The sequence below is a fragment of the Dermacentor silvarum genome, chromosome 1, assembly GCF_013339745.2.
Source record: "Dermacentor silvarum isolate Dsil-2018 chromosome 1, BIME_Dsil_1.4, whole genome shotgun sequence".
Lineage (NCBI taxonomy): Eukaryota > Metazoa > Arthropoda > Arachnida > Ixodida > Ixodidae > Dermacentor > Dermacentor silvarum.
In genome coordinates, this window is record NC_051154.1 from 284,932,524 (window position 1) to 284,958,567 (window position 26,044).

At 45.7% G+C, this 26,044-nt stretch overlaps 1 protein-coding gene and 1 non-coding gene across 2 annotated transcripts in view; both read right to left on the minus strand.

The window, feature by feature from the left end:
- Window positions 1–279: 279 nt before the first annotated feature.
- Window positions 280–440, minus strand: LOC119437973 (U1 spliceosomal RNA). The gene has a single exon (XR_005189606.1). It is a non-coding gene; the product is annotated as a U1 spliceosomal RNA (small nuclear RNA).
- Window positions 441–2,210: 1,770 nt separating this feature from the next.
- LOC125942837 (uncharacterized) overlaps window positions 2,211–26,044 on the minus strand; it is a 53,990-nt gene continuing 30,156 nt past the window's right edge. The window contains exon 5 of the mRNA XM_049661080.1: window positions 2,211–2,302. Within this exon, the coding sequence (XP_049517037.1) occupies window positions 2,211–2,302 (92 nt within the window). The remainder of the gene's footprint in view (window positions 2,303–26,044) is intronic.

Here is a 26,044-nt window from a genome sequence, read left to right on the forward strand (position 1 = left end):
ACTTTCTTCCACCCTTAATCACGGTGTTGTGCGCATTTTGGCCTCTTACCCAAGAGAAATTTTGGGTCAACGACGCGGTTATGAAACGGAGACCTCACACCATGAGCCATTTGAAGCTTTCGCCGTGGTAGGTGCGTGCGGCGAGATGCAATTTGGTGCTCTTGGTCTCGAGCTGCGAGATGTCACTGCGCCTTCTAGCACCCCGTCCTCGTCTGGTAACGCATTGAAGCGCCAGCGCCGGTGAGAATGCCCCCATTCTGTCTTTTGATTTCTCTATGGGCAGGGCTGGCGCGAACGCCAAGCCCCACTACCAAAAATTAGATGCCCCACAACCCTATTCCAGGGAAGTGGCGTGCTTCAACCAACCGCAGTGCAATGGGAGGTGTCCGCACGGGGCCGCAACCTTTATGATCATTGCGACCCCAGCACCGGGTAAGTTTGCATCTGCCAGAGGTCGGGAGGCCAGGCCATACCAAGAAAACCACCATGTTTAACAACCGAACAGCTCAGTTGCAGAATGGCTCAGAAGTATCGAAGCACATTAAATGCACTTTCATGGCCACCACCTGGCAAAAGGCAGTCCTCTACGTAATTCTTTTATTTAAGTTTGTAATTTTTTTATAAAATTAACGTACAAAAGGCAAAGACAGCCATGTATAACAGAAAAAGGCGGTATTGGTAGAAGCCGTGCAGAGCGCAAACTATGACGAACAATCAGCGGCGGATAACTGGACAGGTCGCGCCACCTCGTGGAATCGCCGAATAGTCTGGGGTGAAAAGCGCACGGCCGGAAGGTGGTCTCACCGCTGTGCGCGGCGTGTTTTGTTTGTCCTTTCCGTTGTTTTGCTCGAGAAAATGTCGCGTTCTACGTAGTCCAGGTGAACGTGTTGTGTTGTAGGTTGTACGAACACTCCTGCAAACACGGCAAACGCTCCCGAAGCAGTGCATTTTTACAGATTCCCAGCGTGGGCCCACTTGGGTGAGCGCCGTCAAACGTGGATCCGCTTGGTCCGTAGGCAGAGGCAACGTTTATAGATACTCTTTCAAAAAAAGTATCTATAAACGTTGGGCAGAGGTAAGTACATTTGTCAGCACGTACTACATACGCGTTGAGCTTTACAAGTTCGATTGTTTAGTAAGAATTAGCGTTCGTCTCGCAGATAGTACGATAAAGTTTCGACTGCTTCCCGCTTTTCAGGATCGACGGCGCTGGGGACTGGGAACCCGGTGCGCACACACGTATTTGTAGCTGCCACTTCGTCGGTAATCGGAAGTCTGACGAGTCGTCCAGCCCGAGCTACAATCCAAACATTTTTACAGCTGTGTATAAGAAAAAAAGCCTCCCGGCTGATTGCCTTGGTCGTTATACAATCCGTGAGTTCCTTGCAGACAAACTGCAGCGATATTGGCACGCGTTAACCTTTTGCCAGGGACCGTTTTTCGCCGCCTAATCAAAAGTTGGCGGTCGATAGGCAGAAGTTTCCCGAATGTTCTCGCCCATCTTGCGTAATAGTGCCAATCTTTTCGAATAGTAGTGTACATTCTGGAACGTACGCGGGCATCAACGATTATGCTGAAATGTACGATGACGCAGTTGCCGAGATTGCATTTGCCGCTATTGTGCGTTGAGTGTTGTTTTTCAGGGCGAAAGCTCTCCTAATGAAGAGTTAATCTCACGACTCGATGTAATGCTATTGTGTGTTTCTTCACCGTTACTACAACGTGACAATGTATGTTTTAAGCTGCATGCTACACCACTTGAGCAGTTGTAGCGGAAATCAAACGTAGTAGTGATTCGACGTTTCATGGGTCAATTATTTGCATGTGGTACATGCAGACGCTGATAAGAAGCTGAATATTGTGCTGGCATCAATCTTGAAAGCTTGAAAGCCTTGCTAGTGGCGTTCGCTATACGTTTCTTAGTGCGTATTCACGTGCTTTTCTGAGTTTGCTTCACTGCAATACAGATCTGTGTTGTGCAGAAGTTTAGTAATGCACACCCTCTGTTATGGACTGTGCAAAATACAGTCGTCGCACGCACGAATTAGGTGTTGATGGGAATTTTTCTCAGGCTGTGCTTCCTGAAGTTATCTGTGACATTTATAGGTTGAAGAAAAGACGGACAAATGCTCCAGGGCCCTCTTCGACGACTACCCCTGCTGAAACAACCGTGGGCAAGCCTACAGATAAGGTAATATTTTGTAAAACCGTTAGCGTCCAGTGACACCACAATTCATTGTTTCCTTTTTCAGCTGTTGCGCACTGCAGACAGCCGCGGCCATGCTGAAGCAGCCAAGGAATTCTTGAAGAGAACACAAGACAGGTATGCCAGGTCACACATGCTGCATATGCAGCTATGTAAAGTATTTAAATGAATTAAGATTGCATGCTCTGGATTTAAATGAAGGATGCAAGAATGTCCCTGGTTAAACAATGTCTTTCCCACCATCTCTTCCTTTGCTGGTGTGCTTATATGCCCACAAGATGTGTACTGGCAGTGTGGATTTTAGATATTAGTGAAATGCTTCACTAACAGTGACCTGGCATATTCTGCTTCAGATTGGCACGATGACAACCAGCTCTGAAGCATCGTTCGCTGACCCTCACATTTTCCTCAGTTTTACAGATGGTACCACTGCATGTCCAAATTTCATGTAGATTTTTCTCGGAGCACAACGCTCAAACAGAGACTGCAATAACTAGTTGCACTGCAGCAGGTCCAGACCACAAGACCGTTTATTTCTCAGGCTTTAAATCAGTGCAGACCAGCGAGCCTGCGATGCTAAGCCTGTGTACAGTGACTCTTCCTGTCTTTTAATTGTTTTTGAATATGCTTCCAGAGAGAAGAACTGTATATGAGTCTATAAAACGTCGTCAAGTGTACATAAACGTATAACTGTGGGGAGTTATACTTACTTCGAGGAAAACATCGTAGCTCGGCTCAGCGAGCTTCGTTTGTGGTACACACTTCCCAGAAATAGTGACGGCGTTTCCTTCCCGTCGCTCACAAACATCGTAGGCATGCCCTGCCTCATATAAATCTCGTCCTTGTCCTAGTTAGAGATTCTAAAAAACGTTTTCCAATTCAGGAGGCTCTGAAAGCCTCAATGGAGGAGCACACGCAAAGCCTTGATCGACGTGTCATCTGCTACGCGTCACCCCATATTTCGAAACTTCGTGAGTGGCGAAGCGTGCGCAAACAAGTGCGGGAGTGCGTTATGTCGCCTGGATTTTTGCAGTTCACAAACAAATAGCGGTGCGCGATATGCTGTTTTCGATCGAGCGTGGATTTTTGGATGTCCGCAATGCCGGCGTGTTGTGTACCCGGCTGCACAAGCAGTTACAGGACAAACAAATCACCAAGGCACTTCTGGGCTCTGTGTGATCCGGCTCTCCGCACTGCGTGGGTTCGTGCCATTCTCCATCTGGACAAAATCAGACAAATTGCGAGTGTGCGTTGTGCATTTTCACACCGAGGACATCTTAAGACCCACATTGTCAACGGGCAATAAGTCGAAATCGCCAAGAGTAGTGGAAGGGAGTGTGCCCAAAGATTTCTTCAACCTACCGTCGTATATGGCATTACTTCGCGCGTACGACGCGTAACGATAAACCGCATGAAGCATCTGCTTTCGTTCGAATACTGAAGATCGGAAAAGAAACTATCTGAGCAATTTTTTTCTTTTTTTTGCTATAGAGGGCCCATAAAGCAAAACACTGAGGAAAAAGCCACCAAAAGAAGTAGCATGCTGCACCATGTACTTTTACAATGTACAGACTTACCGCTTTCATATATATATATATATATATATATATATATATATATATATATAGTCATAACCACATAAAGCCAACAGACAACGAAGCCAGAAAGCATCGGGGAAATTAAGTGTAGTTGAAATTGGAATGTAGAAAATAATGAAGAAAAGGGAAATGAAAGTCGACGAAAAGATAACTTGTCGCCGGCGGGAGCCGAACCCGCAACCTCCGCATTACGCGTGCGTTGCACTACCAATTGTGTTACAGCGACGGCTATCAATTCGACCACTAACTTGGGTATTTATGTTTACTAGATACTAGCCATAGGAGTGTTAGCCAACGCCACTCAGAACCATGGTGGGCGGATGTGGAAGATCCTTTTAGCCCGATGGTGTCACGATACACGTGACTTCATCATGACATCAAGGCTGCCAGATTCGAGACCCTCGTAATAAAATACGAAACAAGGGGCTCGATTTTATTAGTCATAACCACATAAAGTCAACGGACAACGAAGCCAAGGAAAGCATCGGGGAAATTAAGTGTAGGTAAAATTGGAATGTAAAAAATAATGAACAAAGGGAAATGAAAGTGGACGAAAAAATAACTTGTCGCCGGCGGGAGCCGAACCCGCAACCTCCGCATTACGCGTGCGTTGCACAACCAATTCTGCTACAGCGACGGTTATCAATTTGTCTACTAACTTGGGTATTTATGTTTACTAGGTACTAGCCATAGGAGTGTTAGCCAGCGCCACTCAGAACCATGGTGGGCGGATGTGGAACATCCTGTTTAGCCTGATGGCGTCACGATACACGTGATCTTGGGAGAGCAGGCACGTGGCTAATAAAGCCTCGCATGCTACTTAATGACATAAAGGCTGCCAGATTCGAGACCCTCGTAATGAAATACGAAACAAGAATGGGAACTGAGGGGCTCTATTTTATTAGTCATAACCACATAAAGCCAACAGACAACGAAGCTAAGGAAAGCATCGAGGAAATTAAGTGTAGTTGAAATTGGAATGTACAAAATAATGAAGAAAAGGGAAAGGAAAGTGGACGAAAAGATAACTTGTCGCCGGCGGGAGCCAAACCCGCAACCTCCGCATTACGCGTGCGTTGCACCACCAATTGTGCTACAGCGACGGCTATCAATTCCCCGATGCTTTCCTTCGCAAAAAGGCAATAAGGTGCAAAAACACAACATAATAGACTAGAAACTCAGTTTATCATAGCACATATTACTGATCATTTACAGCGAGTGACTTTTCAGCCTGTTTACAGCCGCGTTACATCTGCCATTCGCAATTCATTTCTTCAATTAAAAGACGCCATGCACGTTGTGACGTGTAGTCAATGAATTGTCAATGGTCATACCTGGCACTCCCACCAATAAAAAGTACACGTCAATCAATGAATCAATCGATTAGAAACTCAGTTTCATGTGTCTGTTATAAAGCTCATGAAAGGTGAAAACACCATCAAGAAGCAAGTCACCACGTGAGAGCATATTATGGCACACGACAAAGCTTCAAGTAGCTTATATGATGCCTCTTCTACCTTTCCTCCATCCCGTTTTCTCCTTTCACTAGAAAATGTAGCCTTGTCAGCAGCGCATAGGACTTTATTAGTGTGTTACATCTGTCCTATGTTTGCTGCAACCAACTGTTCCGAGCCCATTTCTTATCATTTCCAATCGCTTCTGTTTTAACGGTGCATCTAAGTTCTATAAAACAGACTGACTCGACGGCAGACGCCGAGAAAACATGAGACTCTGCGTCGCAACAATCAACTACTGAGGTGCCACCAGAAAACAGGCACCTAAGAAGCCGTGCTGGCACCACCTGTCGTCGTCATAAATAAAGCTACACTCAGCACAGGAGCTCAGAGTTTGCTCGCGCTCTCGAGTTTTGCTCCGGCCGTGCCATTGGCCACGATGCCTAGCAAGAAAATGTAATGTGGTGCACGCGCCCGGCCATCCATAGATGGCTCTGTTAGCCGAGGGCCAACAGCGCTCGGTTTCTAATTTCTCATTAGAAATTAGAAGGGAAAATCTGCACAAAGGGTTCATAATGCCATGCTGTTTGAGGCTCGAGCTTGTTGCCTAAGGACTACAACATACCGGAGCAAATATTCGGAACTCGATGAGGCATGCGTATGCTGCAGCAAAGATCCGGAGACCACTAGGCACATATCCTATAGTGGAACGTGAAGGGAATCAACTAGTGAAAACAGTATGTAACGTAGACCTTCCAGAAGTGCTTGGGTTTAAAGAGGACGGAAGCATCAACCGGTCAACAGTCGGGATAAGGAAGAGACGTTTAGAGTATTAGGGGGAAAAAAGCAGGTAAGAGATTGATACGGCCTGATTTGATCTCTTACAGTCATTGGTAGCGGTACAAGGTAGATTTTTAGGGAAACAAATAATTAATGAAATTATACAAAAATGCTAGATAAAAAAACATGTCTAGCACACCTGATTAAATCAAGCAGGCTAGGTGACTATTTTGTCACCGCCCTGTTTCAAAAGGGATGCAAATAAATCATCATCATCATCCTGCGCACATTGACGCGGCCGTCGAAGCACAGACAGCGTGAGATCTCAATGTGCGCACTGCCTCTTTTTCTAGTGTTGCCGAAGATTTTCACAGGAGATATCCCAGGCAATTTTTCAACTTTGCCTAGAACAAGCATTTTGACCTTTCAATCGTCTAGTTCTCCAGTGCACATTATTTTTTCCAATAATTTTCTATATTCTTATCCATTAACGTTGCAATGCCTACATTTAGTAATTTATTTTTCTAAAGTTTCTTTTCTGTTTTCTTTTTCTTTTTTTTTCGCACTTCGCATTACACTTATTCAGCAACGGACAAGGCGATTGTTGCGCTGTATGTCTACTCTGTAGTGTGATGGTCTTCATGTAATATGTAGTATCTTACCGTGCATACTTTGTCCAGCTTTTAGTTTCCATTGGAACTGTACTTTTGTGTTCACTGTATTTATCTCGCAAGCTATTACGTAGTGCAAATAAAGATTTTGTTACGTTAATGCTTTTCTTTTTACCTTGTTACATAACGCTTGCTTAACCTTGATGTAACCGTAGTTTTCTCCTTACCAAATTTCTTCATGAAAGCCCATTAGGTATTCATAAATAAATATATTTCTTCAAATAAATAAAATAAACATGCCGCAAGCAAATACACGGGTGAGAGACTCGCGGATCTTTGTGTTCGATGTAATTAAGCTTTCAATCTTACTGTTCCTAATTAGGAAATTTTCTGATTGTGCGGCCACTATATCTTGTGTATACATACAAATATATCGTGTATACTAATACACGAGTAATTAATTTCATATTTAGCATTTCACGCACAATTTCTTGCTCCATCCAGCCTTGAAACTGCGGTACGCAGCAGGCAATGGCTTGCAAACGCAAGCAGCAGAACACACGAATTTTCATTGATCCACAATGAAACATTTATTAAAGGTTTCTGTGGCTTAGCTGAAACATCCATCGTGTGTTTGCACTTTATGTGACATTTCACCTTAAATATTTGCATTTGAACTGGCACACTTATTTCTGCGAGGTAGGTTTGTTCGCTCAATAACAAAGTCAACAATAGATACGTAGTTTAAAAGGTCGATGAAAGCGGCTAGTGGTGGCTGTTCATACTTTCTACCCATCTCATGGCGAACTCTCGCAGAGCTATACCACTTCTACATACCCATGTGAATGTAGTGGGAATATGTGCGCTCAAAAAAAAATTACGCATATGAAAATGAATAGCCACCAGCACCAGTGTTGCCAGGTTTGGCTATATATAGCCAAATTGGGCTACGGGAAAAAAATTTTTGGCGTCAACTTGGACGAGTTGGCTATGTGGCTATATTTGGGCTACTGAAAATCTGCGACTTGGCTGTGTTTAGGCTAGAAGTGGTGCCCTAATCCACACTCCAGAGGTGGCTCTGATCGGGTGGAAGGAAATCTCGAAGCCTGTGTTTCAGCTGGCAGAGCCGGCCGCGTGGCTGTGCGTGTGTGCGTGCGCGAAATGACCCCCCACCCCGCGTTTCCTTCCTCTCTGCGCCGTTGTCTGTGCCGGTGGCTTAGATCTTTGATGCACTTAAACTTACACCCTGCTTGACCGTAAGGCACATGATCCCCGGGCATCGGGATGACCCTGGGAGTAATGGGTTTTCACAGTACACTGTACTAACATGGCTATGCTTCGGAAGGGAGAGCAATAACATAGGGTCGGGGCCGTCGGGCGATCGTGGCGCCGACATGAAAGAAGGGAAGCACGGGTGGATGACACGCTCCAGTGTGTTCATGGCCATGTCTTCCGGATGAAGCATTACGCCGGGCACAGCTTTCGACCTACTCCACATTTCTGGCGCGAAGCTTCATTGCCATTTTCCTTTTCCTGCTAGATGAATTTTTCTTCGGGCTTAGATTCGAGATTCATTTCGATAGGTTGGACGTAAGATCGGATCCTCCTCAGAGAGGAGAATCGAAACATGGGGAAGTGGGCCAAGTATGCGAGAACCTATAAAAAAGAATGGGAGCGAGACCCCGAGCCAAAGCTGGGTTCTGGTGCTTTTACTTCTAGATGGTTTGCCCGTAACGTCATGGATGCAGATTCTCATTCTGCTAACATCGAAACATGTTAGCCACAATGACATCAGTGCACCACGTCACATGAACTTCACCGACCGTGTTAGCTTAGCTTGTGAGGTGTCGTGCTGCTGCCTCGAGGACATGGGTTTGATTCCCGGCCACGGCGGCCGCATTTCGATCAAAGCGAAATGCAGGAACACGGGTGTACTTCGTTGTACGTTAAAGAAGCCGAGGTGGCCAAAATCAATCTGGAGTCCCCCACTGCGTCATGCCTCCCAATCATATCGTGGTTTTGGCACGTGAAACACCAGCAATTATTAGAGTCTTAGAATAGGGGCCTCAAACGTAGTGGGGTCCCAAAGAAATTGCTTCGAAGCCACTGCGCATGCGCAAGATGGAAGCTGTGTTTTGGTTTCGCGCCGGGCATGCTATTTTATCGATTTATCGGGAGCCCCAAAGCTGCCCAAAAGCTATCGTCAGCAAACATGGCGGCGCCCATCGAAGCGACGGCTCTAACCTAGCACAAAACTGGGCTCGATTTGTGGTAATGCGTGAAGTTAGTAAGCTAGAAGAAGCGATTGCGGTTGTCGCTTTCTCTCAACTAACATGTGTACTGAAAATTCATTCATTATACGCCGCTGATTCCGAATTGAATTGTCGATTTCATGGCTCGTAGGCCTATGACGGATTGACTTCTCTGGGTGAAGGTGCGTAAAGTTGGTTACTCAAAACTAAGCGGAGCAAGTTGCATTCTGCGAATAGAATAAGTTCTAAATTGTAATTAAAGGCGAAAACACTAATGTCTCAATTAGTACTACTTATCATAAAATGGTATATTTTATTTTACTATTTATAACAGCTTTTCTTTGACGCAGTAGTGACGCTGCAAATGCAACATGCTATCCGCAAGCGCCAACGCGCCTATTCCAAAACTCTTCATTTCTGCATACCCCAACGCTCCGCAAAGCTCTTTGGGGCCCCATACTTTAGGGGCCCCTATTCTAAAACTTTATTAGCCATCAACGTGGTTTGCTTTTTGACAGTAACCGATTTTCACAGCAATACCACTGTTATCAATTTGTTGTTTACCATTGCTCTTTGTGCATCGTCGCGGCTTTTACCATTTAGAGAGAGTTAGCTCGGGATGTGCTTGTCGCCGAAGACTGCGCGCTTCTTACACTAGTGTGCCGGTTTGTGCAGTAATCCTTTAAAGCTGCGCTTACACTGATTCACACAGTGAGTGGCATCTGTTGCCTGTCCATTTTCTTAACGCATGTTCTTGGCATGCTAGAGACCTAAGATGGCAGCCAGGTTGATGTAAATTAACACTATATAAGTAGTGTGTGTCCCAGCTAATCCCCGCCAAGGTAACTGAAATACAATAACAGAAAAATGAGAAAACAAGATAGGACAATGAGACAAATAATGCAAGATATCATAGCCCGAAAGACTTGTTTTAGCTTATCAAAAAGGAAGCCGTGAGCACGTCGCCGTCGCAGATCGCTGGACAGCAGAACTTCTACGCCGTAAGCAGAGATAACGTGAGATCGCTGACGCTGGACATTATTTTGTGTTCATGACAGCTAAAAAGCAGAGTTCGTAGTTAATATTACTGTAAATAAGAAAAACTTATAACTTAGTACTATCTGTCATAAAATAAAAGCACTGATTTCATCCTCTGCAACGATTCGCTGGAATTTAAGAGCTTCCGGGGCCAACCAAAAAGTGGTCTGTGCAAGCATGATGTCGCTGTTGATGTCAAGGGCCGCCGCACATGGCACCACGGACATTTTGTTACGACGGGTTGTGCAAAAAAGGATTACCGTAGTTGAATGTGAAAATGTATGCACAAATAAAATTGCAAATAAAAATGGCTATATTTGGCTACAAAACATTTTTTGCACTTTTTTTCTGTTTCGCTACATTTGGGCTACAACTTCTCTATCTTTTGGCTACACCGCCTCGTCGGACCTGGCACACTGACCAGCACGTGCTTTGCACCTCGTACACCTTCAGCCATCATTTCCTAATCAATAAGGGATCATATAGCAGTCAAAAATCCTGTTTTCTCGCCTCATCGGAGTCGCAGCAACAGTGCCGGAGAACGCGAAAGTTTCCTTGAAAAGCCCTCGGGTGCAAACGCCGCGATGCAGAGAATCAGCCGGCCACACCCACGACTGAAATTACACTCCGTGCGAATGGGACGGCTGGAGCAAAACCTGCTCACGCGCTTCAAATCTCAGGAGCCATGCTAAGCATCGCACACTGCCCACCGCGATACCGCGATAGGAGATCGCCCTTGTTCGCTTTCCAAACGAATAACATTGCCTACACTGAGCGGTCCTTCTTATCTAATTGGCTAACAAGAGGCAAGCAGCCTGCTGAAGTGGAGAGGGTTTCGATGGCGATGAGCCAGCACAGTGAAAATAGATAACTGGATGAATCGGGTAGTGCCTGCGTCTCCGATTGGTCCGCTTCCACTTTCGGTGTCGTTCGCCACTTTACTGCGCAAAAGTGGCGAAAGCAGCGATGGCCTAGCGTTAGAGCATCCGCCTCGTATTCGGGAGGTACCGAGTTCAAATCCCGGTGTCGCCGGGAACCAACCGGTTTTTCTGATGGGTAGAGATGTCCCCTGGCCTGGTGCTCGGCTGTCGTGGGGGTCCACATCTCGAAAGAGGGCCGAATAGAGATTTCAGCTGTTGTCTCTGGGTGCCTCTTGTCCAACCACAGACGGCCTTGTAGACGAGCATCCGCCGCGGCTGTGGGAGGCAAGTGCTGCCGCCGGGTACCTACCGGTAAAATAGGTACAAGCGCGCTCCTGGCCTGGTGCTCGGCCATTATGGGACCTGAACGCTTGGAAAGGGGTGTTTGACCTCAACCCGAAGGCGCCCCCACCTCATAGGTGCTTGGGGCGCCACATGGGAATGACCGCCGTGGGAGCGGGCCCAGACATCACTTGATTACGAGCTCACGTTGGTTTCGACGGGAATTCAGGGCGCAGGCTCCTTTCCCAAGCGTATCACCCCTGAAGGAAGCCGAACGCCAGGCCGGGGTACGCTTGTACCCTTTTGAACCGGTGGGTGCCCGGCGGCGGTGAGAAGCGAACCCACAGCCTCCCGCAGCCGAGGCGGGCGTTCTACCACTGTACGCTTCCACTTTCGGTGTCGTTCGCCACTTTACTTCGCAAAAGTGGCGAAAGCGGAAGCGGACAACAAAGAGAAGGGTGGGGCATTGGGGGGAGGCTATCGCGGCTTCATGTAGGAATTCCAACGACGAGGAGGAGACGTCTATTGGCCTTTGTTGGGAATTCGAACATGCGAAGAGCGGCAGTGGTGATAAGAGAGAAAGTAGGTGTGGACGAACGAGTGCAGATTAGCGCGATTCCGGGAAGCCTTACAAGGAAGTCATGGCAAAGGCAAGCAACACTAAAGCCCCTGACACTTCTTAAAGTAGCGACACTCTCCTCCTCTGCCTTCACTCCTCCTCGTTTCTCCTCTATTTCGCACTCCCTCCTCGACCGTGGCGCCGCCTACATCACTTGAGTGTAGCAGACGACCTTTCGCAGAGTGAATGCACGCATAGCAATGCGGTGCACTTTAAGCGTTCGCGTTCTAGCTCCGAGTAACTTCGTGTATAGCATAGGATTTCTATAGGGAGCGTTATATACAGGGTGTCCCAGCTATCACGCAGCACGATTTTAAAAAAGAGGAACGGCGTTACGCGAAGCCAACGTAGTGCACATTGTTTCCAGTACGATGGAGTAGCCTCCAGTAATTTTTGGTTACTGAGATTTAATTATTAATGGTAATTAATTATCTAACTCGAGAAGTACTGTCCTAATTATCAAAGTGTCAATGAGAAAGTTTGTAGAGCAACATGAAAAACTCCTGATACATCTTTCCGTTGCTCAATACGTGCTACATAAATATGTTTTTTCCAAAAGAAAACCATGTTTATGTGCATTACTGACAAAAATAATGAGCTTACTTTCATTCCATTACTGCGCTAAGAATATTTTTATATCTGGGGTAACAGAACACATGTACCTTGGCCTGTGGATAACTAACAACCTCAAATGAAATCCGCACATTGATCAAGTAACCACTAATGCCTGTCACAAATTGTTTTTTCTTAAGAGAGCATTAGAACTGTCCACGTGTCCCGTTCACTTATTAGCGCACAAAACAATTATACGCCCAGTACTAGATTACGCAGCTGTTATATGGGATCCGTTTACGCAAACTAACATCAAAAAGCTCGAACGGGTGCAGAGAAGGGTAGTTCGTTTCATTTACAATAATTTCTCCCACACCTTAGTAACAAAACTTTTAAAAGAAGCCAACTTTAATGCAGTAACAGAGCGCCATTGAGTTTTGCGATTAATATTCTCGTAGGAGCTTGTAAATCGACATTACAATATTACCATCTCTGATTAAACTACATCTTCACTTGGGTATATGCCACAAGACAGAGGCATCAGCTAACAATCACACCACTCCGCATAAAAAAACAATTGTTTATATATTCCTTTTTTTTGCTAGGACTGTGATGGAATGGAATAACTTGACTAATATTAAAGTTCTCAGCCTTCGTTGCCTTCATTTGCTGCTAACCTCTGTTGATTGCGTTACAAGCTCAAATATGACCTTCTTCATTACTTTTCTTTTTTGCAACGTTTTATTCAAACAGATGTTGGTATAAGCAAAGTATTTCGTCTTGCTTTGTTTTGGTTGCTGCATTTGTACACTGATATATTGTAATTACACCCTGCTACAATCCCTTTGTGAATGCAGTATCTATAAATTAAAAAAAATAAAATGATATCTCTCACTCCCGTAGACCGCAGGAGGCGCGCTAGCTCTCTAGCTCCCTGTGGGGCCTGACGCCTATGCTAAATAGTTGCCTAAAATATTTGTCCTCAGAGTGGCCGGTTGTGTAGTTTCTCAATGGCGGTGGCCCAACACGTGTCTCTCTGCTCTTCAACGTGACCACATTCACGGAATTTACAAGATTGTCGCGTCACCGTCGCAAGCATAGGTCGGCAAACTCACTCATGCATCGACTCACTCAGACTCACTCTCATATCAGGTCTGATCTTGCTATGCAACAGTGATCCTTCGAGCGAGCTGGCAATTCATAGGAGTATTAACCCTGTGAGTTTGAATCAAATGAAATCGGGCGTTTTCATGGGATTTAATGGAGTCTTATCCCATGACTCCGTTAGTATGAGCAAGTGAGTTTAGGTCCATGAGTGTAAGTGGTGGCTGCCTGAGACTGATTCTGGTGGGTCTAAGTGATCCCGGTTGCGTACAAATTTGGTGAATCTGAGCACAGGTGATCTCAAAGCAAAAAAATATATATACTTTGTGAGTAGGTCTGAGTGAGTTCCATTTACCTTGCCGACCTATGGTCGCAATTAAAGTGTCGCAGGTACACGGCTGTCAGTTCATCCAATAATAAACAAATGTGCATTGGTAAAGGGGACACCACCGGCCTGAGGAGTGCCTTTACACCTAGGTTCTGCAGACGGTGGTTTGAAGCACTGCTTATAGACTCCTGCTCATGTAATGCGACAAGCCTTCACTGGGTAAAAGAAAGCAATTTCGGAGTTGCGACGGGAGTAAAGAGGAGAGTTGTGGCTTGTGGTACTCACCAGGTGAAGATGTGCTTCGGAGGTGCTCTGTTTGGCAGCAAGGTTGGCTTCTCTTCACGTCTTCACTCTTTTAAATGCAGTGGCCGTGATGAAGTATTGGAGATAAAAGGAATATCTCACTGCTTGCTGCGCAAATAATGACAATGTGTGCAATCATTGTAAAGCTCTACCGGAAAGTTCCTACGATTCCCGCGTTAGCCATTGCAGACAGGGGTGTACTGCACTCAAGCTGCATTATTGCCAATTTGTTACGGTGTCGACTTATCTCGTAGTCACAATGGTAAGGCGTACACAAGTCAGCCTCCAACCCTTAACCCGTCCGTTTTCCAATGCACACAATGCAAATTCTTCAACCTATCAGTTGACCCAAAAAAGGAAAAGAAAAACAAAAAAAATGTCGCAGTTTCAGCAGAAAGGCGAAGCATCAATTGAGATAGCAAATTAGTAGAGAGCTATACCGAGTAAGGATAGTAGTTTTATCAGCTGAATAAACCTGGACAGGCAGCATCACCAGCAACGCACAGAACTGTTGTCGACGCTGTCGGCGTTTTGCCCCTGTTCGCACCGAACGCGCGCGGCGATGGTGACTGTTGCCGGAGCCTCTGGGGGCGGCTCGGAGGTTTTCGACGAGATCAGAACGGGACACTCGTCGAGCAGCGTCGGAAATCTTTACCACCTTCTCGCCTCGCAACGTTTTTATATAATTACGCATTTGGTGCCGCAGCTAAACGTCACCTCCCCTCTCTCTCTCCCGTCCCCCCCACGGCCTTTCGCATGACGGAAAAGTCGCGTTTGCTCTATATATATGGTGATTGCAAAGGAGGAAAGAAATGCTTCATTCTGCAGCCCTTCAGGGAGCACGGCGCAGAACGCGAGTTTGCTCTCCGCCGTGCCTTCGCTCCCTGTGAAAGCGCGCGTCCCTCGGGCGCTTTCACTCGCACATACAGCATACGGCGCGCGGCGACGATTTCATCACCGTTGACGTCATATGGAACCTCACGGCGACGGTGACGCCGACGGCAGAAATCCGCTTTGAGTGTCCATATAATTGCTATCGCAATAAAAGAATGACAATAAAAGAAAAGAATCCTGCCGCCATCCGCCGGTTTTGGTATAATTTTCGCGCGCTGCACGTCGTCTAAGCGTCTGGTTATCGCGCACTTTTAAGTGCTGAACAAGAATGATTTCGAATATCTTATCATGCAGACTGTGCATGCAATTTCCTTCGTGTCAGAGCTCCTTAACCGTAAAATGATGCCGTTTCTTAGGTTACTGCTAAGCCCGCATTAAAGTTGATGTGTGTTTTGTTCAGAGCTCCTTAACCTAAAATGATGCCGTTTCTTAGGTTACTGCTAAGCCCGCATTAAAGTTGATGTGTGTTTTGTGCAATAGGGATTATAGATATTTCTCAAGATGACAGAAAATATTGTATTACAATATCCCTACGATCAAAAAAGAAAGAAAAAAGAAAATAGTTAACTCGCAACCAAACAAATTTTGGCTGTTTCACCCCTCACTGCCAAGTAATTTCATATATTCCTTTTAAGTCTGGGGCTCTAACCAGTCCTTACTTTAAAAACATTTTGAGTGAGTTTGTATTAAGTTTGTTGAGTCCGCGATGCTATATTGTACATTTATGGTTTGACGCATCTTGTCGTCGGTGATCATTCGGCGCCCTTTGCGAATGCACGTGTTTTAAGGGGTCGTGTACTTGTGTTTGTATTGAAATGTATTTTGTTTTTTGGGTTTTTCTATGTGTGTGAAGTGTTCACGAGTGTGCGTGCACGGGCGTGTGTGGGTGTTTCCTCGTGATTGCGGGTGCAGGATGCACGCACACACACACATGCAATGCAGGCTAACACCTGCTGCCGGCTTCAACAAGCAGGCTCTCATAGCCAGGCTGTCTCGGCAGGATGTTTCAAGGTTTATCCACTGTTATTTCTACGACTGATGACATATTCATCTCTAAAATCAAAGGGTGGTTTATCATCCTTTCAGTTTGCTGACATACCACCGGCCATTCATAATTTCAAAATATAATTTTTGCTCACTTTATCGTTGACTTCATATTGTTCTTACACCATGCATATCTAAGTTGAGCAGCAACCGACTTCAGGTTCCCTGTCCCCGCACCCAAACTGCAACGCATTTCTTGTATACTTATTTTTCTTGAGCAGCAATATAATAAAAAGAACTGTAACTGCCTTCCTGACCGCCTCAAGGCATATGCCACGGTAATTACATTTTCATCTGCAAATATCGCAGCAATCACGTGTCATATTTCACCATAGACGTCTGTGTTCAAACACAGTTTAATTCGTAACCCACTCGATATGCAGTACCTCAAACAGGGATTTCAATATGGTAACGTTATTTTTATTCTTTGCGGGTGCTGTGTTGTACACTGCACTCGGGTAGTGCTCAAACTTTCACTATTACATAGCATAATCAGACCTGAGAAGAGCGTGAGTCTGAGTGAGTCGATGCATAAGTGATTTTGCCAATCTATGCTTGCATCATTGCATGACATGCTTGCTTGCATGCTTGCATAACATGCTATGCTTGCATGACAATCGCATAAATTCTGGTAATCTGGTCGCGATGAAGTAGAGAGGCATGTGCTGTGCACCGCAGTTGAGAAACTGGACAACCTCCCAGCACAAAATATGTTAGGCAAGTATTTAGCATAGCTGTAAGGCCCCAGAGGGAGCTAGAGTACTAGCGCGCCTCCAGCGGTTTAAGGAAGTGCGAGATATTATTTTTTTAAATTTACAGATACTGCATTCCCAAAGGGATTGTGGCAGGGTGTAATTACAATATATCAGCATACAAATGTAGGAAACAAAACAAAGCAAGACGGAGTTCATTGCTTACAGAAACAACATCGCTTTTGAATAAAACGTTCCAAAAAAAGAAAAGTAATGAAGAAGGGCATATTTAAGCTTGTAACCCAATCAAGAGGTTAACATGAAATGAAGACCACAAAAAGCTGATGATGATGATGATATGTGATGTTTCGTGGCGCAAGGGCCAGGTCTGGCCAAAGAGCGCCATGCAAGTGATTATGGATATTTCATTGAACAGTGAAGTGGAAACGTATGAACGCGGCTGTATATGGGCCTAAAAGCAGAGTCGCTGTACAGTGCGTAAAACATAAATGTATTAAAATTATGACAATGGCTTTAAAGTGTCCTGTGAGATGTAAAACATGTTTTGAAAGAATGATTTTCTAAAATTTGTAAGTGCCAGTGGCACTGCTGCCTCATCAGGAACCTTGCATGCAAGGCTTTGGAGGCACGTGCCATACAAATGCTAGTATCGCAGCAGTAGCCTCTGTTGAGAGGTCATGCTACGAATTTATGTGGCGTAGAACTTGTAATGAATCAACATCATGTAAGTAGTTTAAAAGTGATTTGCTGTTAAAAAATGAGTCCACATGAAGGAACATTGCTGGATGAAGAGGAACGTTCTGTTTGTAAGCTAGAGGAAAGTGCTTTTTTCTTTCAGCTTCTGATTCGCGGCACTCTACCAGGACATGTAGGACGGTCAGCGTCTCTCCGCATTTAACGCAGATGGGAGGTTCAGCACCAGACAGCAAATAAGAGTGGGTCCCGTAGGTATGGCCTATCCTAAGTCGACAAAGAATTACTTCAGTTCGCCGTATTTTTGTTGTTGGTCGCCAATTACCCAACTGAGGTTTAATTAAATGCAGCTTATTCGACGTTTCAGTGTCCCACATTTGCTGCCAGTATGTCCTAATTTTTCTGCGGAGAAAAGGCTTCAAGTCTGTCACAGGGACAGATATGAAAGTGTTGCTAGCTTTCGCTGTAAGAGATGTGGCCATCTGGTCTGCTAGCATGTTCCCTTCGATGCCTCTGTGGCCAGGCACCCAGCAGATAACAATAAGCTGGTTAGATAAGTATGCAGTGCACAGAAGTGAATAAAGATCGTTGAGTACAGGGTTATTGTGTTTGCGGAGTGACATTAAGGACTTTACTACACTCAAAGAGTCAGTGAATATGATAGCATTGGGTAGATTGGTTTTCCTGATGCATTTAACAGCCGCTATTACTGCGTATGCCTCCGCGGAAAAGATACTTGTTTCCGGGTGCAAGACATCAGATTCTGAGAAAGACGGACCAACGGCTGCATAAGACACGCCTGCATGGGACTTTGATGCGTCAGTATAAAATTCCGGGCATGAGTACTTTAGCTGCAGTTCGAGGAAGTGCATTCGAATGTGTGCCTCTGGAGCGTGCTTTGTAACGTGAAGAAACGACGTATCACATTTAATGAGCTGCCACTGCCATGGTGGTAAGAGCTTTGCTGGGGCTTTTAGATGAGGTTCTAAAAGTGGGACACCCATTTCATCACTGAGCTTCCTCACACGCAGTGAGAAGGGCTCCTTTGCTGTAGGTCGGTTACGAAACAGTGTGGTGCAAGTCATATCATTTATGGTAGCGTAACACGGATGTTCAGGGTTTGCGTGTACCTTCAGAAAATATGCAAAGCTAGAGTATGACCTCTGCAAGCTAAGTGACCACTCGTTTGATTCTGCATATAGGCTTTGTATAGGACTTGTCCTGAAAGCACCCGTGGCCAGGCGGATACCTAAATGATGAATCGGATCTAGCATCTTCAACGCGCACGGTGCGGCAGAGTGGTACACAACGGCACCATAGTCTAAATGTGTACGCACAAGACTTTTGTACAGGTCCAATAGGCACTTCCTGTCGCTACCCCATGTGGTGGGGGACAGAAGCTTAAAGCCCAGCCCACATTCAGCGTTTTCACCGGCGTTTCCTGCCGTTGCGTCTCTCGGCGTCGTTGCATCAACGGCGCCGGAGAGGTCACCCAGCCACATGAGACGCACGCAAACAGCGCCAGTCCAGCGTCGCACAATGTGACCAGACAGATTTAACCAGAAGCAGTGTGCAATGTCATTCAAGTGAACTATGAGTAATGTTCCCGATTAAGGTTTTTAAGCCCTGTTTATAGTTCTGCGGCACACACACACGCACACACATTCACGGCAGCGCGCTCGAAGGTACGAGCGGCTGCTTTCTCAGACGGCGCCGCCTCGCCAACGAGACACTGGCGCCACATGGTGGCACGCACGCGAAATGGTTGCTGCGGAAGTCGCTTGCAAAAGTTGCCAGCAGCGCGGCCGCAGCCATGCGCTGATTGGTCGGCGCCAAGTCGGCGCTCATCGATCCGCTTCCGGCGGCGGCGCCGAGATTTCTGGTGTGCCTTGAGTACGACGTTTCGGCTTGGCGCCTCCCTCAGCGTCGACGCTGAGTGGCGCCGGGTCACGAAACGCCAGGAAACGCCGGGAAAACGCCGAATGTGGTCGGGCCTTAAGGAGGTTCATTGTTTTCATGCATTTCATCCTGAGGTATTTGATGTGGGGTATAAATGTTAGTTTTGAATCCAAGATGATTCCTAAGAATTTATGTTCACTGCTGACAGTGAGTTCATCTCCATTAATAAAAATACTAGGGATTGGCGTTGCGCCTCTCTTCTTGGAGAAAAGCATGCAAGTACTTTTCTGCGTGTTCACTTTAAACCCATTTTCATCCGCCCATCTACATAACTTGTTTAAGCCAAGCTGGACCTGGCGTTCGCAGATAGCAAGATTGCAGGATTTAAAACCTATCTGCACATCGTCGACGTATACAGAGTAAACATGGTGCGTGGAATGACTGTGTGAAGTGAATTCATTTTTACGACAAAGAGCGTGCAACTAAGCACGCCTCCCTGTGGCACACCGGTCTCTTGGGTGAATGTTCTAGACAAACTGTTGCCCACTCTTACACGAAACGTGCGGTCAGAGAGATAGCTTTCGATTGTGTTCAACATGTTGCCACGGACACCCATTGAAGAAAGGTCGCGAAGGATACCAAAACGCCATGTCGTATCGTATGCCTTCTCTAGGTCAAGAAATACTGAAAGAAGGAATTGTTTATGTATAAAGGCATCCCTGATGTTGGCCTCGATGCGAACGAGGTGGTCTGTTGTCGATCTACCTTCTTGGAAACCACACTGGAAGGGTCTAGAATTTTGTTATTTTCCAGGAAACAGATTAGGCATCGGTTTATCATTTTTTCTAAGAGCTTGCACAGACAGCTTGTTAGAGCTATTGGTCTGTAACTGCTGGCTAGAGAGGGATCCTTGCCTTGTTTAAGTATGGGGATAACAATAGCTTCTTTCCAAGCAGATGGAATGTATCCAGCTGCCCATATAGCATTGAAAAGGCATAGAAGTATATTTAGTGTTCCCGAGTGTAAGTGTTTGATCATTTCATAGATGATGCGATCACTACCTGGCGCCGAGTTGTGGCAACAACTCAAAGATGCGTGAAGTTCAGCTAAACTGAATGGGCGATTGTACGCTTCATTTCTTCCACATTTGCGTTCAATGTGTTGTCGCTCTGCGTGTTCTTTGAATCGCAGGAAAGTGTGTGTGTAGTTTGATGCACTCGAGATTTGTTCAAAGTGCTCACCTAGAAAGTCTGCCTGATTTTCCAGGCTGTCTCCTTGGGTATTTACTAGGTTAGTTAGTTAGGTAAGGTTTTATGGCGCAAAAGCAACTAAGGCTATGATGCGCCATGCACAGGATGAAAATATATAATTTGATGAAAGTGCTTCAAGCAACAAAGATCATTAGTTAAAATTTGTTTAAGAAACCTGTTTCATCTAAAAACTTAAAAACATTGTCTAGAGATACAAGTGCATTTTCAGCTAGGATCAGGGAGGGATGAAGTGGTGTTAGTGTTTTGTAAAGTTCATAAAAATATTTCTGTCTTTTTTCCTCCAACGCCGGACATGTTATTAAAATGTGATTCACAGTTAGCAATTCTTGGCATTGGTCACAGACCGCTTGTTCTTCATTTTTCAATAAAAAGTTATGCGTGAGATGTGTGTGTCCGATGCGAACGCAACATAGAATGACTTCCATGAACCGTTCCTGGTGGTATGATGTCTTCCACTCCTGCAGTATGGGCTTTACTATTTGTAGCTTGTTATTTTCTTGACAGCCCCAATCCTGTTGCCACTTTGAGGTGATCGCAGCACGGACCACCCGGACACAGTCCTTGAATGGAAGATTTATCTCTGTAATTTTTTCACGGCCAGCCATTGCTGCGCATTTGTCCGCCTTTTCATTTCCCGGGATTCCCATGTGGCTTGGAATCCAGCAGAGACGAATTACTTGACCATGTTTTTCACTTTTGCCGAGCGTTTTCAAGATGTAGCCGAGAAAGGGTTCGCACTCTGATTTTCTATGGAGGGAATTAAGTAAACTGAGGGAATCTGTGTAGACAACTGCTTTTTTATACTCTACTGTAACTATTTTTTCTAAGGCCATGAGCAGGGCATATACTTCGGCTGTGAAAACCGAAGCAAACTGTGGTAACCTAAGACAGTGTTCCCAGTGTTCCGATACGACTGCGCTTCCAACATGTTGCTGTGTCTTGGAACCGTCAGTGTAGAACTCGGTGTAGTCATTGTATTTTTCTTGTAATTGTGAAAAATCTTGCCTTATGTGTTCAAGCGGTGTTTCTTTTTTCTTGTGGCATGTCAGAGTAAAATCACAAAAATGTGCGAAATCATACCACGGGGGCAGTCTATTCGGTGTTTCGGCGACCTTGAGAGCTTCGCTCGGAACATTGTAGTTTTGGCACATATCTTCAAATCGAAGGATAAGTGGTCTCACACTGTGTGGTTTGTTGGCATAGTGTATTCTGTTTGTGGTGTAGGTAACAAGAGTGTGGCATATATGATTAGGTAGAGCTGTGATTCTAAGCACGTATGAAATTGTGAGCAAAGCTCTTCGGTGCTCCAAACAGGGTTCGTTACTCTCGGCATACAGGCTTTCTATTGGGGAGGTCCTGTACGCGCCAGTTGCTAAGCGCAGTCCGTGGTTGTGTGTGGGATCAAGACGTTTGATGTACGACTGCCTTGCTGACCCGTAAACTATGCAACCGTAGTCAAGAATGCTGCGCACGACAGAGCGGTAAATACGTAACAGGCACGTTCGGTCGGCGCCCCAATGTTTACGTGATAGGACCTTCAGGATGTTAAGCGCTTTGTTTGCCTTAGTTTTGATGCTGTTAATGTGGGCAATGAAGTTTAGTTTACTGTCGAAAATTATTCCTAAGAACTTTTGTTCGTGTTTGACCGGTAATGGGCTTTGATTTAACTTGAGAACTGGGTCCGGGTGTAACCCCCTTTTTGTGAGAACACGACTGCCACAGTTTTTTGTGTAGAAAAACGAAATCCATTTTTATCGGCCCATTGCGTCAACTTGTTTATTGTTATCTGGGTTTGTCTTTCGCATGTAGACATACCCGAGGCACGGCATGCAATTTGAAGGTCGTCTACGTATAAAGAGTACATAATGTTGGACGGAATAACTGCATTTATCGAATTCATCTTCACCACGAAAAGAGTGGTGCTTAATACGCAACCCTGTGGGACGCCATTTTCTTGGACGAAGACGCGGGACAGTGTTGCGCCCAGACGGACTTGAAATGTTCGGTTTGTCAGAAAATCAGCCAGACAGTTGAGCATTCTGCCGCGTATTCCTAGTGTTGCTAGATCTTGTAAAATGCCATACCTCCATGTGGTGTCGTATGCCTTTTCTAAGTCGAAAAACACCGCTAGACAGTGCTGTTTGTAAAGGAATGCCTCACGTATGGTATGTTCAAGGCGAACAAGATGGTCAGTTGTTGAGCACCCTTTCTTGTAGCCACACTGGTGAGTATCTAGCAAGTTATCTGTTTCGAGAACGTATGTTAGTCTTGTATTTATTATGCTTTCGTATGATTTAGCGAGGCAACTTGTTAGTGCTATAGGTCTGTAGCTGTGAGGTGTGTTTGGTGACTTTCCCGCCTTCAGGAAGGGAACAATAACAGCCTTTTTCCACTCTGAAGGCATTTTACCTGTTTCCCAAATCGTGTTAAAAAAACGCAACAAGGCCTCCACCGCTTTCTGGGACAAATGGGCCAGCATAGCGTAATGTATTTTGTCAGGACCCGGTGCTGTTTTCTTACCCGAAGAGATTACTCTGTTTATTTCATGCAGTGTTAAAGGGGCATTGAACGGTCTATCTGAACTTCCGGTTGTCGGAAGCTTTTGTTTTTCTGCGGACTGTTTGTGTTTGAGAAATGTTATGGAATAGTTTGCCGAGCTAGATATGGTGTAGAAGTGCTGGCCTAATATGTCTGCTTGTTCCTGAAGACTTGTTTGCGTGCCTGGAGTTGAGAGTACGGGGATCGTGTAGGGAGCATAGTCGCCCCTAAACTTGTGAACCTGGTCCCACATTCTCTTGGATGTTATTGAACTGTTAATCGATGAGATATAATTTTTCCATGAATTTCGTTCTGCTTGCCTACGGATATACCTCGCCTTTGCTTTCGCTTTTTTGAATGATAACAGATTATCTTGGGTTGGGTACCTTCGGAAGATGCCCCACGCTTTGTTTTGAAATTTTTTGGCTTCTGTGCATTCGTTCGTCCACCAGGGTTTTAGTTTTTTCCTTAAGAATCCAGAAGATTGGGGAATAGCCTGTTCCGCCGCAGCAACTATGCAGGTAGTGATCCTCTCATTCGCTTCGTCTATGCTTAGGTCATCTAAGGTCAGTTTATCTAGACTAGCTTTTTCGGTGAAGAGAGGCCAATTTGCAAGGTGAAGTTTCCAACGGGGTGGTCTAGAAGGTAGGGTAGGTAGCTTGGAGGTTGGTTTTATGATTGCAGGCATATGGTCACTACCATAAGGATTATCTATAATATTCCATTGGAAATCACTATAGAGAGACGGAGAGCACAGTGCTAGATCCAGACAGCTCATAGCTCCTGTGCTTGGAGAGCAGTAGGTTGTAGCACCAGTGTTTAAAAGGCATATGTCATTCGCTAGGATAAAATCTTCAAGTGTTTGACCCCTGGTGTCGTTTGTTTTGCTACCCCATAAGGTGTTATGTGCGTTAAAATCACCCACTATTAAAAAAGGTTCAGGTAGCTGATTTAAAATTAACTCTAGGTCTCTTACTGTAAAATGTGATTGTGGTGGAATGTATAGCGAACAAATGGTGATGGTTTTGTGCGCTAAAATGGTGACAGCAACGGCTTCTATGTGACTGCTAATGGCAACTTCTCTGGCTGCAATACCTCCCTGCAGAACAATGGCTACACCACCCGAAAGCCGGCTTGCCTGGGTACGGTCGCGTCGTACCACAGTGAAGCCTTTTAAGAAATTTTTATGCTTTTCGCCTAGGTTTGTTTCCTGCAAGCATAGGGCCACAGGAGAGAAATTACTTAGCATGTCTTTGATGTCACCTAAGTTGCGTAAAAGTCCTCTGCAATTCCAGTGGATAATAAAAGCCATTTTAAAACAGAAGGGTAAAAATGGCATTATGATTGAATAGGATATAAGATGTTAGGTGACATAGATGTAGAGAAGGCTAATACAATGGAGTGATAACCTTTAGGTTATTACTTTCTTGATTAGCGTGGTTATTGGGACTTTGTCCCTCTTTGCGCGCTCGAGAGAGCGCTTGTCTTTCGGCGTCGACGACACCGGGGTTTTTGAGTCGACCTCCATCGCTCTCTCTGAGGCGCTGGAGGACCGAGAGTTGGGCGCCGAGACACGTGTCTCGGGCCTTGGGGTTCGATTGATTTTAGGGCCCAGCGGGACTGGTGTCCGCGGGTCCTTCGAAGAGGATGGAGCAGTGCTGACTGCTTCCACCACGGGGGCGGGAGGGGTCACTGCAGGGCCACTGTGTGTGGGCCCGCAGGACTCCTGAGGCCTCTGTGACGCTGCCCCCGCCTGCGTCACTTCGGCATAACTTCTTCTCGAAAGGTAAGACAGTCGCTTTCTTGCTTCATAGAACGAGATTTTTTCTTTCACAGTTAGGGCAATGACTTCCTTTTCTTTCTTCCAGCAAGGGCAAGACCGCGAGTACGCTGGATGGTCCCCTTTGCAGTTTACACAGTGTAGAGAAGAAGTGCAATTGTCAGATTGGTGATCATTTGAGCTGCATTTAGCACAGGTTGTTTGTCCTCGGCATGCATGTGAAGCATGTCCAAACCTTTGACACTTGAAACATCGTCTGGGGTTCGGGATATATGGCCTGACATTTACTTTTACATATCCTGCATTGAGAGAGGTAGGCATTTCACTTGTTCCAAAGGTGAGTATTACATGTTTTGTCGGGATTTCTTGATCGTTTCTGCGGATGACAATTCTTTGTACTTTGGTCACGTTTTGTTCCTGGAAACCCTCCAGCAGTTCCTCATCGCTCAAGCCAAGGAAGTCCTCCTCGGATATCACACCTCTACTTGTGTTTAGAGTTCTGTGGGCTGAAATTGTAACTGTGGCATCACCAATACTGGTAAGTTCTGAGAGCTTTTGTACTTGATCTTTGTCATTTAGTTCTAGGAGGAGGTCCCCGCTAGACATTTTTGAGGCTTTATATGTCGGTCCAATTTTGTCTTTTAGGCACTTGGCTACCAGGAAAGGAGACAGCTTTCTCACGGGTGTGTTGTTTTCACTATGTACTACATGATACTTGGGGAATGCTGGGGTGTTGCTCCGAAAGGAGAACTGGAACGTTGCTTCGGTGCGGCCTCTTTTCAGAGGCCGATCATAGACGACAGAGGCTTGCGCTGCCATAAGGAGATGTATATGTTCGGCAACAGCGCCGACCACCCACCACGGAGCCCAACGAGGGGACACGGCAGAGCTTGTACACAAGTCTGCACGACGCCAGTCGTACGCCGCTACTATAACCAAATATGGTGTACCCAAGGTAGGATAGCCACACACGGTTAACCCTTGCCGCCAGGGAGAATGGAAGTAAATGGAAGAAAGTAGAAGACAGGATAGGCTAAAAAGTGTGAGAGAGAGACGAAGATTGGGGAGAGAGAGAGACAGGAAAAGGCAACTACCGATTTCCCCCGGGTGGGTCAGTCCGGGGGTGCCGTCTACGTGAAGCCGAGGCCAAAGAGGTGTGTTGCCT